General features: G+C 56.0%; 5 protein-coding genes across 5 annotated transcripts; 1 reads left to right on the top strand and 4 right to left on the bottom strand.

Moving 5' to 3' along the window:
- Positions 1 to 418: 418 nt before the first annotated feature.
- bglA-2 (putative beta-glucosidase A) lies at positions 419 to 3143 on the bottom strand (the record flags this gene model as incomplete). The annotated part of the gene is made up of 3 exons (XM_037322819.1): positions 419 to 2190; positions 2245 to 2891; positions 2941 to 3143. 3 exons carry the CDS (start codon positions 3141 to 3143, stop codon positions 419 to 421), a joined length of 2622 nt encoding a protein of 873 aa, XP_037180162.1.
- Positions 3144 to 6811: 3668 nt separating this feature from the next.
- ERG24 (Delta(14)-sterol reductase) lies at positions 6812 to 8404 on the bottom strand (the record flags this gene model as incomplete). The annotated part of the gene is made up of 3 exons (XM_037322820.1): positions 6812 to 7917; positions 7968 to 8272; positions 8328 to 8404. The coding sequence occupies 3 exons, from the start codon at positions 8402 to 8404 to the stop codon at positions 6812 to 6814; spliced, it is 1488 nt and encodes a 495-aa protein (XP_037180159.1).
- Positions 8405 to 9635: 1231 nt separating this feature from the next.
- On the top strand, positions 9636 to 10789 carry CGCA056_v007573 (putative mannose 6-phosphate receptor-like protein; the record flags this gene model as incomplete). The annotated part of the gene is made up of 3 exons (XM_037322821.1): positions 9636 to 9997; positions 10058 to 10586; positions 10640 to 10789. 3 exons carry the CDS (start codon positions 9636 to 9638, stop codon positions 10787 to 10789), a joined length of 1041 nt encoding a protein of 346 aa, XP_037180160.1.
- A 212-nt stretch (positions 10790 to 11001) lies between these two features.
- On the bottom strand, positions 11002 to 12003 carry denD-2 (D-erythronate dehydrogenase; the record flags this gene model as incomplete). Its single annotated transcript, XM_037322822.1, has 1 exon — positions 11002 to 12003. The coding sequence occupies one exon, from the start codon at positions 12001 to 12003 to the stop codon at positions 11002 to 11004; it is 1002 nt and encodes a 333-aa protein (XP_037180157.1).
- Positions 12004 to 12882: 879 nt separating this feature from the next.
- On the bottom strand, positions 12883 to 14585 carry CGCA056_v007575 (High-affinity glucose transporter; the record flags this gene model as incomplete). Its single annotated transcript, XM_037322823.1, has 5 exons — positions 12883 to 12890; positions 12931 to 13069; positions 13126 to 13195; positions 13253 to 14465; positions 14516 to 14585. 5 exons carry the CDS (start codon positions 14583 to 14585, stop codon positions 12883 to 12885), a joined length of 1500 nt encoding a protein of 499 aa, XP_037180158.1.
- Between the last annotated feature and the right edge of the window lie 520 nt (positions 14586 to 15105).

Here is a 15105-nt window from a genome sequence, read left to right on the forward strand (position 1 = left end):
CGCAGAAAATAGAGGACCCTTTCGAGAAAGGAGTCATCAACGTCATCTCATCGTGTGCAGGAAACAAATCTTTGGAAAATGCGGAATTGGGCCGAACTGTGGCCCTGTTGCGTCATGCTGCTTGAGTCAGTCGCATTGCATCCCTGATCTGAGTCTCCTTACCCGTCCCGATTTAATAAAGATTGATGATTGCCGACAGCGATCGCGAAACATTTTTCTTATCATGCTACCTTGAACGCCCGGATAAACGAATTTGCGACCTTTCGGCCCAGAGGAAACACGCCCACACAACCGAGGATAAGATCCCGTACGACATAGGCGACGAGAGGGCCCGGGACAGCGGTGAAGACGAAGAATTCTTGATTAAGACTACCAACTAGAGCGCCGTCCTATCCAATCAGGCGCATTGCTGTATTATCTAAAGCGACGCACTCAGGGGCAGGTCTCTCGACGAGCTGCCCACCCAGACCTTCTTCGGGTACTGGCTGATCACCCAGTTCTGGCTGGCAACGTCCCAGTTACTCAGGTCGCGTCTTGTAATCACGGCTGTAAACGTGGCCGACGCGCCGGGGGCAAGGGGGATGCGATCAAAACCGCGCAGCACCTTGACCGGGTCGTCAGGACCGCCGAGCGACACGTACAGCTGAGCAACCTCGTCACCCGCAATGTCGCCCGTGTTGGTCACAGTCGCAGTGACAGTATAGAGGATGTCCCACAACTGCGGGTTACCACCGGGGCTACCCGAGGCTGGGTGTTTGGCCTGCGGGTTGCTGTCCAGGGCGTTGGGCGGCAGGAACTCCTCCGCCGTCTTGCCAAAGTGAGGGTCCTGAGAGGCCTCTTGAGCATTTGATACGTTCAGCCACGGGTAGATGAATTTGTAGATGTAGCGAGCCTGATCCTTGGGGAAGACATAGTCATTCAGGTCGGTGCTGTGGTTGCCAAAGGTCGGCGCAGCCGCCGTCTCACCAGTAGTAGGCCTGTACTCTCCTGCATCCCTCTTGGCCACGGCCAGGTTGGAGAACTCGAACTTGGTGTAAGACAGACCGAAGCCGAAGGGGTAGATTGGTGCAGAGTTGCTGGAGTTCCCATAAGTTCCATTTCTGCCAGAAGTAGCCCGGTCGAAAAAGCGGTAGTCAATGAAGACGCCCTCGGTGAAATCATCCTGAGGAGCTCCCTCACCGTTGTTGGGCTCGTACAGCACGTCGGCACCGTAGCTCTCGCGGGTCGCACCCCAGGTGAAGGGAGACTTGCCGGCGGGGTTGACGTCGCCGTAAAGGACATCTGTGATTGAGTTGCCAGATTCCTGTCCAGGAAGTCCAGCCCAGAGAATGGCGGTAATGTTGGGGTTCTCGTACCAATCGGTGACGAGAACGGGACCGCTGGAGTGGATGACAACGATGGTGTTGTTGTTGATGGATGAGACGTTCTTGATGAGTTCGTCTCCAGAGTTCCACAGGGTCAGGTTCTGGCGATCACCCTCGTTGCCACCGACATTGATGTAGCCTTCGCCCGAGTTGGCGTTGACAAAGACAATAGCAGTGGCGCCGGGTTGGGTGATCAGAGCGGTGGTGGCAGCGGTTTCGTAGTTGCTGAGAATGCTCTCGTAGCGGGTACCGTCATCGAGAGCGCGCCTCTGCAGGGCCTGGTCCGGAGTAACGAGGTACGGGTAGTTGGAACTGCCCGATCCCCAGGAGGCACCGAGGGTACCGTCATTGCATCCGCGATCACTGCAGCCATTGGGTCCCTTGGGGTTCGGGCCGGCGTCCTCTCCGATGACGGCCAGGAACTTTGGCTTCTTCAGGGGCAGAGATCCGGAGTTCTTGAGCAAGACTGTGGCCTTGGCGCCGATCTCACGAATCAAGTCAGCGTGCTCCTTGCCCTTGCGTACATCAACGTGCTGGTTGATTGTCTGAACGTTCTCCTTGGCATAGTACTGCAGGGGGCCGACAGTGTCGAGGGTCCAGGAGGAGAAGTTGATGTCGGGCACCTCATCAACCTTCATGCCAACCTTGAAGAAGGCGGCCATGATGCGGAGAGCCATGTCGTCGAGACGGTATTCGGGGACGGTGCCGTTGAGCACGGCAATGGTCAAGTTGGTTCCCCAGAAGGTTTGGCCGGTGTTGAAGAGGGTGTCGCCGGGCATGCTCATGTCCAAACCAGCAACCGCCGTGGCGGCACCGGCGTGTTGGGCTATACAATAGTCAGCAATTTTGACCTACGACACCAGAAGAGGTTCTGACATACCTTGCCAATCCGACATGATGAATCCAGAAAAGCCCAACTCTTGCTTGAGAAGGCCGTTGAGAAGCTTGGAGTTTTGGCAGCCGTAGGAGTTGTTGACCTGGTTGTAAGAGCACATGATGGAACCAACGCCGGCGCGGATGGCATCGGCGAAGGGCCACATGTAAAGCTCATGCATAGTCTTGTCGTCAATGTTGGAAGAAAGCGACTCGGTGATGTTGTATCCATAACCAATAGCCTCGGGGGCCTGTCTGAAATGTTCTTGCTCGTTGCCGACGAAATGCTTGGCGCAGGCGATGGCACCGGCATCCTGAATTCCCTTTACACTCTCGGCCATGAAGACACCGGTCAAGTACGGGTCGACAGAGAAACCCTCCCAGTTGCGGCCTCCAGTAGGGGCGCGGCCAATGGGTCCAGCGACGGGGGCGAGGACGACATCGACACCCTTGGCTCTCTGTTCGGCGCCAATGGCCTCGGCTCTGCGGTAGACGAGGCTTCGGTCCCAGGTGGCGGCGACGGTCTGGCCCGAGGGGAAGACGGAGTTGTAGTCACTGAAACGGATGCCGACTGGGCCGTCCTGCATGCAGAGACCGCGAAGGCCGAGTCGAGGAACTGAGCCAACATTTCCGACGCACAAGTCTCCTTGCCATCTGTTCCCGTGTAAGTCAGGTGCTTTGTACGAGGTGACGAGCAACTTACCCAACCCCAGTCGTCAAGTTGACCTTCTCGAGAAGGGTCAATTGGGAGACGAAGTCCTTGGCTTTGGCGTAGGCATCAGCCCAGCCGTCAGCGTTGGGGTCCGACCATGGTGAAGGATAGACGGGCGGCGAGTATGCGAGATCGCGCTTGTTCCATTGTGTTAGATCGAGTCCAGACAACGCAAATAGATAATGAAGATACATCTTGCCATAAACACACAAGAAGCAGTTGCAACAATGGGGATGAACGCAATACAAGAGAGAATACAGGAGGCGGACGCAGAGCGACTCTAAATGAAGCAATGGGAGAACCGCAACACCAGCTGGCTGGACACACCGCAGACGAAGATAGCCAGCCAATGCCTTGGGTGAAGCAGAATAGACGTCTGCATTGTGCAATCGTTTTCCAAATCACAGAGCAATGCAACATGAAGCTTTCACGCGGCAGCAACGTACCTTGTGCAACTTTCCTTCGGGCGCCACAGCAGCAGCAACGTGGTCAGCTGCCGCCAACACGGCAACAGCCAAAGTTTGTGTTCTCATCGTGGTTTTCAGCAGCTGTCGGTTGCCGCTTCAGCTGAAGAACGTCTGCTACCTTGTGGAAGGGTCGACTCGAGCTGTAGGTCGGTCGTGGGAAGGGAGCAGGGTGCCTTGGCCAGAAAGTTGAGCGAGGGCGAGAACGCGCGGGTGTGGCTACTTTAATGTTGGTTGACAGCAAGCTGGGATTCGCGTCCGGGGTAGCTCCGGATGAAAGTTCGCTGCCAGTCTTGTCCCTATCCAGCAAGCACAACGTGGTGAGGGTAGCTTGGCTAGGGTAGGTCGGTCAGGATCTGGGTTGGCAAGCTCTGTTGATCTGGGCCCTGTCTGATGATGCAACAAGGTTTCCTTGTTCAGTCAACATGGATGGGGACCAGTTCTGTGGGCTGTGAATGTGGAGGTGGACGGCATATGCAGTAGAGTAGCACGTTGGACGGATGCTACCCCACTGCCTTGCAGGTTGGGAGACTGGTTCTGGGACCAAAAGTATCCAACCGCTTCCGGGGAGGACAATGACAGCGCGGTGGTAGACCGATTCGCGGATGTCGTCGGTCTTGGAAGCGGTGTCGATGTAAGTGAGGGGCGGGCTGCGGGGGAGCAGCAAGACGGATTGCCAACGGGTCAGATGAGTTGGAGATGGAGGGCCGTCTGCAAGCTAGACTGGATCAATTGCGGTTGAAGCTGTTCTCTGGTGAGGGTAGTGAGAGCTTGGAGCAAAGACAAAAAAAAAAGCCCAAGTCCGGGGTAGAGGCCGTCCCGAGAATAAGGAGAGGCGAAGCGTGACAGGGCAGCCAGGCCAGCAGGCTGCGAGTACCTGGACGTGTAGCATGTCATGACGAAAAAAGGGCCGATCAGTCAAGAGTGCGATGACGGGCAGGGAGAGCCTAAGATGTATGTGGTGTAGTTGGACGGGCCCAGAGCTGGGGCGGTCGAGAGATCAACCATTGGGCCAATGTCTCTCCTCTTGGTCAGTATCCGTGCAGAGCTGCGGCTGCTGCTGGACGTGGTGGCCGTTGGAACCAGTGCTTTTGGCCTTGGTGTGTGTGTGTGTGGGTGATGATGAGGCGACGACGGGCTGGGCGGCAGGCAGGCAAGCTGGTCATGTTGGTGGGCGATTATGCTGGTGGTGGTGGTGGTGGTGGTGGTGGTGGTGTTCCTTCGCAAGAAATGGAGGTGGCCAAGACAGGGTCGATGGAAAGAGAAGGGACGGACACCCACGGGGAAGTGCCCTCTCCTCCCCACGGCGCCTTCCCTCCCCTAGATGCCGGACACAGGAACGCCAAATCGGAACCGGTGGGGAAGTGGGGCCACCAAGCAGGAAACACCAGAAGAAATGACGGGGAAATTGGCACTTTGGGCAAGAGCCCAGCAGTAGCACTCGCTCACCTCACTTGGATGGACCCAACTTCCGGTCGCGATTACCGAGGGGCAACATGGCTATACGCGGAGAATTCGGTGTGGCTGCATGTATCTCGGCAGTACCGTCATCCCTGGCACGCTTCTATCGACAGTGGCGTTGCGCCGTCCCGCCGTTGGCTCCGAGAGGCGCCCGTCTTGTTAGTGCTCTTGTTCTCTCTGCTTCTCTTCTGCCCAGTGTTTATTCGTACCGCACTCAAGCACCACTTCATCGCGTGCAGCAGCGTTACATCCGTGGTTAACCCGGAGAACCATCGACTGACCTTGGGACCGATTCTTGTTGATGGACCGCATCCTCAAGGTTCTTTTCCCGCTGCAAACAAGAAACCGAGCAGACAGCACGCCCGGCACTGCCAATGTCGACATTCCGACCGTCTGCAGATCGGAAAAAAACGCCTTCGCCCCTCCCCACCGTCGGCACTTGTTCCGCTTGGCAAAAACTCTTCTTCGTATCCAGCCCCTCGAAATGTTTTATAAACATTTTGGTTTTCGTATATGAATAATGCAACCCTCCACCGGGATGTGTCATGTCCGCCAAAGACACCATAAACCCTCATATAAACTCAAAAAGCCCCCGTCCCTGAATTTTATACTATGCAAGCATTCATTCGTCGAGTCAACCTTTTAATATCCGTCTCATCTTACCGGCGGCACCCAACTCATGCTTAACTCTCCTTTTTTCTTCCATCTCAACTTTTGCTTCGACTGACACAAACTCTGCTGCATCTGTCTGAATAATGGCTGCAGCTTTTCTTCTTCTTCCAGCCAGAGATCACGAGACGGTCGAAAGACGCTAACTCTCACATGACGCCATGCCGACTCCATCGCCAGCACATGTCCCCCGCCTGCGCCTCTTGGCCGCACCTTTCGCTTCCTTCTCCATCGTATCTTCTCCTCTCCCCCATCTCCCCCGCATTTCTACCCTGGTCCCTCCCAACGAACCCCTGTCTTACCCCTCATCTCCCTCCCCCGGCCTCCTCCCCATGATCCATCGTCAAAAAATTGGCCCACTGTCCACAAGAGCTCCGGGCAACCCACATTCGCACTTTCCCTCGCCCATTCGCGAATCACGCCCGTTGCCAAGGAGCGGGACCCCCGAGTCTTTCGGCCCGTTTACTAATTGTTGGAGTAGCTTCATCGTCGAGAGGGGGAGCCCGAAGACGAGAATGGGGCACCGCCGTGAAGAGCAACTCGCGTCGCCTAGTGTCGCTGCAAAATCCGGTTGGTTTGATGCAATGCTTGCGGCAGGCAGAGCGTAGAGCAGGTAACGTTCCAAATGATGTCTCGAGTGCCCTCTCTGTTCCGTCCCAAGACGGACGTCAACCATAAACAAGGTTGGTTCAATATGTCTCACCAGCGCCCAAACCCGTCACCAATCAGGCCAAGACGTGCGTGGCTGGGTTCGGTGAGAAATAAGCCGCAGGAAAAGAAGCTTAGTAGACTACCTTGGCTAGAGAGACTACCTTTTCTGTGATCTCATACCCTGCCCGACTGTCGTTGTTGTCGCTGTCGTCCCGACTGCCTCCATCGTTATTCCTCCTACGATTGTGCTTGATCGAAAGATTATTTTCAGGTTTCAAAAGTTCACAGGCAAATCGGCCGCGCAGACGCAGAGGATTAGGCAGTCTCGCAGGAAAGGAAGCTTAGTAGTCTAAGCTGAATTATCTCTGGATCATCCGCACTATACCAGATCATAAGAGCTGTATTGCGCCTTCAACTAGCATGAATCTGCTACAATGAGGTCCATTTCCCCGCCTGAAGCTACCAACGCCACATGCGCAACCGTTGCCCAACGCCAATTTGCTAGACGCCAACCGTCGTAATGCTCCACGACTCAAAGAAACGGCCTGAAGAGGTTCCTATCCGTCTCCATAGCCCGGCCCGGATTTCCGATGGCATGTCCAAGATTTTGTGGACCCTTAGTAAATGCCAGGCAAGATTCTCCACCTGACAATCTTCTTGTATTTCTCCCAGTCCTCGCCGTACTTGCGCGCGCACTTCTCGTCGTCGCGGCGGTCCCGGTGAATCAGGAGAATCGCAAAATACAGGATGTAAAAGAACGTGAAAGGTATTCCCCATCCTCGTGCCGCACCCTGGATGACCTCGCGACCATCGGCCATCTTGAACGCCCCCTCGACACCAGACTGCACGAAGCCGCTGCCAGCCGAGACGATCGTGTATCCTGCCATACCGGTGGGCAAGCCGTAAGGCCACGCTTGCAGCCAGTCGCCGAGATAGTTGATGTGGCGGGCAACACCCCACCAGCCGGTGATAAGGAGGCGAGTGCCTGCCTTGGTCTCGATGTACTTGAGATGGGAAACGCTCGGGTCATCTGGGTTGTTGCGGAACGCGTTCTTCTGGCTGTTGGAGGCGCGGAAGATGAAAAAGGCGACACCGATAATGCTTGCGATTCCGGCCATACCGAGCGGGCTGACCGAAACGGGATATACAGCGAGGTACTTGGCTTGAAGGGAGTACATGAACGGGAGCCATGCGACGTCGCCGAATGAAAGCATGAAGCCGAAGCCATCAGTAATAATGTCGATCGTGGTCAGAATCGCAGGCTCGTTGTACCAGCAGTCGATGACATAGACGGTCTGGACAATGGAGACAAAGACAATGCTGTTTGAAACGAAGCCGTAGGTGCGATACTGCTTGGCCATCCAAGCGAAGTTGATCAGAGACCAGCCGAGCAGGCCAGGTCGGACCTCCATGAACTCCTTGATGTCGATCTCTCCAATGATGGGCATCGTTACGCGGGGGTTCAGTTCTCGCCCGATGAACCAGTCGTAGATCAGGTTGCCAGAGTGTCCACCCTCAGCTAGCTCGCGGCTCTCGACGTTGCCAGGCTTGACGCTAAAGCTTCGAACGTAGACGAATGTGGCAGCACCGAACGCGACCAGCATATTGGCAGTAACGACCTGGATGTAGTTCTCCGTGATGAAGGTCCAAACAGGGAACTCGGCGCCCTGGGCGATGGTGCCGGCGGCGCAGAGAGTCAAGATGAACATGCCAGAGGAGAAGGCTGCGTTTGTCAGTAACAGGAGCAGTTGGGGAATATGGCGTGTTGCGTACAGTTGAAGCGGTACTTGAGCCTGCCGCCCGAGGCAAGCTGGACGCCCTCGACCTCAGTGCCAGGCAGGAAGCGGTAGAGGAGTGCATTGAAGAAGTAGTATCCCAGAACGGCGGCGTTGACCTTGTTGTCTCCAAGACCCCAGATTCCTTCAGCGGGCCATCCAACCTCGCGCTTCAGCTGGGAAAGAGTCAAGTTCTTCGGGTCGAGCAGGGAAGGCGCGGGGCAGCCGGACACATCGTTGCAAGCGAAAGCAAAGACGTAGACAAGAACGGGAAGGATGATGGAGATACCAAAGGTTCCAATACTGTTAAGTAAAATCAGTAAACGTGACGCGATTGAGGTTGGCTAAGACAACTCACGGTCCACCAAAATGATAGCCATGCGCCTGCGGCGGCGGCTGCTGTTGCTTTACCGCGACTTGCGTGTCCTTGGCCATGTTGCGCGGTGGTGTTGATGCTAGGAGGAAGTCGCGTTGCCTTATTGTGGGGTGAAAAGAGCTATGCACAGCTGCAGCGTGCTGTTATTTGTAGTGTTTGCACCCGCGCGGCAGGAATACGAAGACGAGCCGATAGCAAATTGTCAGCCCCAATATCCACGACGGTGTGGAGGCTGTGAATACAATCGCGAGGTGTTTTGCGCCGGAGCTATGGGATTCCGAGTGACCTCATGGGGCGGGTTCAGCAGAGGATTCGATGACGCTAATACTGCGATCCGAGCTTTGCTTGATTGGATCCCACGCGCGTGGTGGTTGAAACGGTGGAAGGTGCCCCCGGAGGAATGGTTCCACCGAGAGCACGGCCACGGGAAGACATGCAACAGCATCGGATGGTATGAAGTCTGGAAGCCCGTTTGAGATGGAATAAGAGAATTTAAGATTCAAGCTCTCAGAGTCTGTGTATGCATGAAGAATAAGATATGTTTAATGTGATTCGGCAATGGCTCGCAGGATGAGGTCCAGATCTTCCCGTCTTACAGCAGATACGCGATGGAAAGGTACGTACCACTACTCTTCGAAAGGAGCATCGGACATCGGCGTTTGCCAAGTGCCCTTTCCTGGAGGTGCAGCCCTGCTTATGAAAGCAACGGGACGAGTCCTTAGGTAATCTCCCCAGGTTGAGTACATAGGACCTGCATGACACGTGACCTTGTCCATACCGGTCGCGGAAAGAGTGTCCCGCAGGGCAGGCTGCAGGCAGCCATTGGAAGCTGTCGGGTCCCTTAGGGAAGCCTGTACGGTGGCCCCCGTGGGACCTGAATGCAGCCTGGTGCAGAGGGGCGGACGCTGCAAGGAGCGCCCATCCACCAATCAATGCACCCCCTCCCGTCACTCCCGTCCCCCGTCGGCATCTCCCTGTGAAAGGCTGACGAATGACCAAGTGGCTTCCCACTTGCCCAGCGTCCAAATCCTTCAAACTGTCCTCCGAAGTGCCTCTCGACCACATTTACGTCTTTGTCCATCACCGTCGCACGGCACTGCAGCATCGTTCGCTTCATTTCCACTTCTCCAGAGATTTGCAGCATCCGCAATTGATGTCATAGGCCCCGAGCCGACCCATGCTTCTCCGCGCTCCGAAGCGCTTACTCCCGAAAACACGACCATTCCAGTCGCGCTCCCTGGCCTGGACCCCTTTCATCGATATTAGAACGACTCAGAACCATCCATTTTGATGCATTCCTCCAACTTCCTGCTGCTCCTCGCAGCAGCCGCGACCGCGAGCGCCGCCGACACTTCGACCTCGAGCACATCCAGCAGCGTCCCGGCATGCACGGCAGCGTCCAAGAGCGGGACCGGCGGGCCGTTCTACGACCTGCGTCCAGACATCGCCGTCAAGGTTGAGGAGGGCAAGTCATCCAAGGGTGCTGTCACGACCGACTACCATGCTAGAGGCTGGGACTATGGCAAGAACTTCACCCTCAATATTTGCGCTCCCGTCATCGACCCTGTCGAAGACGTAGTGGGGTTGGGCAAGGGCGAGTCCAAGAACGTCAGCGCGTACTACACATACAAGACCGAAACTTTCTCCATAGGGTTCGTTGCCTCTGCTCTCGCATGGTCAATTCTGTTCAAACTAACAAATGCGCGACGTAGTCAATCCAACATGGACATACAAACCCGCGGGCGCATTCTCGTCCTCCAATACAAGAACGGCTCTCCCTGCGGCGAGAGCAAGTCCAAGCGAGCAACGGCCCATGACGGCGCTTCCTACAACAGATACGCCGACGATGAGGACAGAACCCTCATCGCACCGTCTGCAGTCGGCAAGAAGAAGGCCTCGGCAGAAAAGGACGATACGCCAACCCGTCGCAAGTCGGCAACCATCTCCTTCCACTGCGACACGGAACAGATTGGTGGAGCAGCCCACATTTCCTTCGTCGGCTCAGATCCCGACGACTGCGCCTACTTCTTCGAGGCCCGTTCCCAGCACGCTTGCGCCAGAGCCGAACCCCACCAGCCTGGCAGCGTCGGACCCGGCAGTGTCTTCGCCATCATCTTCGTGATCGCCGTGCTTGTATACTTTGGTGGTGGTGTGTTCTACCAGCGTACTGTCGCTCATGCCCGGGGCTGGCGGCAACTGCCCAACTACAGCCTCTGGGCCGGCATCTGGGGGTTTGTCAGTGTATGTAGACCTTCGCGCTACTAGTGGTTGAGGGGAACTAACACCAGAAACAGGACATGTTTGTCATCGCGACCTCTTCATGTGCTCAACTTCTGCCAGGAAGGCGTGGCTACCGTCATCTGTCCGGATCTCCCAGCAGAGGACGTAACCGCGAGGACGAGAACCGTCTGATAGACCAGCTGGACGAGGAGTGGGACGACTAGGTTCGTGCGAGTGTGTAAAGGCATCAGCGCCTCATCTTTCCTTTTCTATCACTGCGTATTCGAATTCTATCAGGGGACGAACGTGAGTCGCAGGCAACCACCCTAGATACCCCGTGCGAAAACAAAATGCATAGACGATTTATGGCTTTCGAGTTGCGTTCAGACGGTGAAAATTATAACTACTTTTTTGGATGTGAACCGAGCTTCTAATGCTACAGCCCGGCCCGAAGCCGCTCGGCAAAGTCCTTGACTGTGGTTACGATATCCGCATCTTGGGCCAGCCCGAGTTGAAGAGCTTTTGAAACGTCAAACAAGGCCGGCCAGCTCCCGACGATAGCCTCGATTTGCGGGTTTCGCTCCTCCGTCACCCTCGCCCGAGCCTCCATCCCCCCGACAACTTCCAACGCATTCAAGATATCTGCCACTGTCACGGTGATACCCGGCAGATTGACCACCCTCGACAGCCCAAAGTTCTCCTTCGGGATGTCCTTCACAGCGACCAGGTTCGCAACAACCGTCCTCGGCGAGCACACCCACATGGCCAGCTCCGGGCCCACGGGCAGGATGTTATCCTCCCCCTTAAGCGACTCCCTCACGATCCCCGACGCAAAAGACGACGCGGCGGCGCTGGGCGCTCCGGGGCGGACGATGATGGTGGGCAGTCTGACAATCCTGCCGTCTAGGAGCCCGCGGCGGGAGTAGTCCCCGACCAAGGTCTCGATGATGAGCTTCTCGGCGCCGTACGAAGATTGCGGCGTAGGACACGTTGACTCAGTGACGACCTGGCCCCCAACTGGGCCGTACACGGCGAGCGAACTGGGGAACACCACGACAGTCCCGCGATGAGGCGAGGTGGGCTGCCGGAGGGCGTCGAGGATGTACCGGTGGCTATCGAGGTTCACGCGCAGCCCGAGGTCGAGGTCCGCCTCTGCGCCGCCGGACATGATGCCATGGAAGAGGTAAATTGCGTTGAAGCGCGAGTGGTGCGTAAGGAGCGCGGCGACGGCATCGGGGGATGTGAGGTCTGTCTGGAGGGCCGTAATGCGTGAGGCGCCATCTGGGACGATGGATTGCGGGGGGATTGGCGGGGTTACTACGTCGGTGATTGTGAGGTGGATTGTGGGGGAGGAGAGGAGGAGGGCCGTTGTGAGTTCCTGGCCGATGAAGCCCGCGGCTCCCGTTATGAGGATGTGGTTCGCTTCTGAGTTCATCATTTTGCGGTGTTGATGAGGTTGAGGTGAGTTGAGTTGAAATTGAATAAGTGGTGATGATGTAGGTGACGGTGAAGGTCAGAGGGTATGACGTAGGTGTTACATGAGATGGTCGCCCGCATCAAAGGAATTCAGACATGAACAGAAAGCTATGAGGACAACTTTATGAAGCTCCAAGTTTACACTTCACGATAATACCTCGATTACAATGTGCATTATTCCGACATGAATGACGGCCCTCAAGTCCGAATATCGGCTTTCTCTCCGATGTGGCTTTCATCTGTGGCTCTCTGCGGCGCAGGAGTTTGTCATCACTTCACAAAGCTTCGGGCGATGTCGACCGAGCAGAAAGACGCTAGGGGGAGCCAAAACACTCCCCCGAAAAGATCCATAACGTCGTCTGGGGAAAGTTCTTAGCTCGTCAGGATGGCCTCTCGGGTAGAAGACCGTCTACCCCGCGGTGCCGTGTGACCCACGTCGGGATGGGGACAAGATCCACCTCGAGCAGACCTCGAGCAGCGGTCCGGGGACTTTCGGTGGCGGCGCGGACTTTCAGGGAGCATGGCTTGATGTGTTCTGCTCAAGGCGCCCTGTCTCGGTTACAGACAGGACGAGGGAGGGGCTGGGTTTGCAGTTGTCTTACGACTTGACCGTGAGTCCCACGCTCCCTTTCGCTATTCAACGCAACGAGCACGAGGCCGATGAGCTGGTTAAGGGGCAACAACCATGTGAGAGAGACATGGGCTCCGAGGCATTATGAGGGAATGGCGAAAGATAGCGTCAGAGAAGGCGGCAGGCTGCCGGAAGCATGGCATGATGTGATGTTCTTATCACTCAAAGAGCATCGTTGCATTGAAAGGTTCGTGGACCATGAACCCCTGACTACTGAACTAAACTACACACGAGTGGCAGTATCTTGTGCCCGAGTACCTGGGCGCCTCTCAGAAAATTCGTGGAACTCTGCCTCCGGCCCAATACCATTCTTGGCGTCTACGTCGAGATCTCCCAGGCGATTCGTGGCAAGATCGTCGCCAAACAGCTCCGCAATCTCCTCCAGCGACTTTCCGGACTGGCTCCTAGTGTTAGCGAGGTATGGTTAGTTGGGTAAGGCCTAGGGTCACATACCGTCTCAGGGAGAAAGAAGAAGTAAAAGACGGCCGCGGCGAGGTTAGTTGCGATGAAGAGTGAGTAGTACCTAGAAACCGTATTAGTAAGGTATGGAGCGAGGCGCATATCAGAAGGACTGGCTGACCTCCAGCTGACAGACGCAATGGCAAGAGGCGTAATCTGCGAAAGCACGATAGCGGTGACGGACTTCGTCGCGACCGCAAAGGCGAGACCCTTAGTACGAAGGAAGAAGGGGAACAGCTCCGAAGGCACGACCCAGATCATGGCGTTGAAGAAGATTGCGTAGCACATGGAGTAGACGAAGATGGCCGCGATGGCCGCTCTCGCTCCGGCAGCGTTGTCGTTGTCCTTGTTGCCGTACACCGCGCTCAAAGCCATGCAGAGAGCAATCATGGCGCTCAGTACGAGAGAGCCGCTCCAGAGGGTGCGCGTTCGTGGCCAGCGGTCCGCCACCACTGCCAGGTAGATAACCTGGCCTGTGATGCCCATCATACCATACGCACCGCTGATAAGCAAAGCCGTTCGACCTGTAAATCCAACGGTCGCGTAGAAGATGTTTTGGAAGTTTTGAATGACGGAGGAACCACTGAGCTGGCCCATGGTGACGATGAAGGCGGCCGTGAGAGTGCGACGGACGTACTGGCGCGAGAACATTTGCTTGATGGCCGTGGCCCAGTTCATGTTGCCCTGTTGCCTCTCCATCAAGATCTGCTCCCTGATCTGGATGAGCTCTCGTTCGACCAGGTCGTCGTTATCCGTCGCCCCGTGCAGATTGGCCAGAACCGTCTTGGCTTCTTCGTACCGGTCCTTGAGAATCAGCCAACGGGGCGAGAAGGGAACGAAGAACAACATGACGGAGAGGACAAGAGGGATGGGGAGCTGCATCGCCAATGGGATCCGCCACTGTCCATCTCCGGAGGCAAAAGCCCCAGCAAACCCGACCCAGTTAGCGATTCCGAAACCAATGGCAATCATCATTCCCTGTAGTCCGACGAGAAACCCACGACGGGCAGGCGGTGCGACTTCGGCAAGGTAGATGGGAACAACGGAGAGAAGCTCGCCGCATCCAATGCCTGCTATCAGACGTCCAGCAATCATCATTCCAACCTCCATGGTAGCGCATTGGAGAACGGACCCAATGATGGTCAGGATCGATGCAATAAGAATCGTATACTTTCGGCTGAATCTGTCGGCGAGATATCCGGTCGTCATGCCGCCGATGGCCTGGCCTGCGTTGTAGACGGAAACGATTGCACCTGTGTACGCTGTGTTGACCATAGAAGGCCCGTACATCTTGAGCTTGAAACTGTCATGGCCGAAAGTTGTGGCAATAATTCCTGGATAGAGTTAGCCAGGTTTTTTCTCCTAGACTTGGACGGTTGTCTACCAGAATCGAAGCCGTAGATGAAGCCGCCCTGCGCAGCGACAAGCGCTATGGGGACGATGAGGAAGTTCATGCTGATCAAGGTATCTAGTGTGGAGAAGAAGGACGTCTGGGGAAGAATGGTTCCATCATGCAAGTGGAAAATCTGGGGTTTTGCTTATCTGCTTTTGTGTGTTTTTGCCTCCCTTGTACCTCGTAGATGATTCGGTGCAAAGGTAACCCGACGGCCTCGGTACTATGTGAGCAACAACCCAAGAGTCTGGGACCAGTATCAGCAGCCCACGCAAGGATCGTCTCATTGTTGTAAGGTAGTACCGAGATCGCGAGGGAGGTGAACCTTAGCTCCTGCGGGGATGCGGAGACTCCGCCGGCGAATCGTGCTTGCTCGGGTTATTCCCGTCATCCAATCCTTTGCATCACGGTATCAAGCCGCATCTCGTGCTTGGCAGATGCGGGGAGATGCCCGGTGATCTTCGTATGCCGATGCCGTTATCCCTCGACTCCAAGAACTAACATCTCGCACCTAGACTCCCCGATGCGGACTCCTTTGCACCGGGAGAGTGATCATCTTAGCACAGGTGAAGACCCTTTAG

The sequence above is a fragment of the Colletotrichum aenigma genome (genome assembly GCF_013390185.1).
Source record: "Colletotrichum aenigma strain Cg56 chromosome Unknown KSG_Cg56_contig04, whole genome shotgun sequence".
In the NCBI taxonomy this organism is placed as follows: Eukaryota; Fungi; Ascomycota; class Sordariomycetes; order Glomerellales; family Glomerellaceae; genus Colletotrichum; species Colletotrichum aenigma.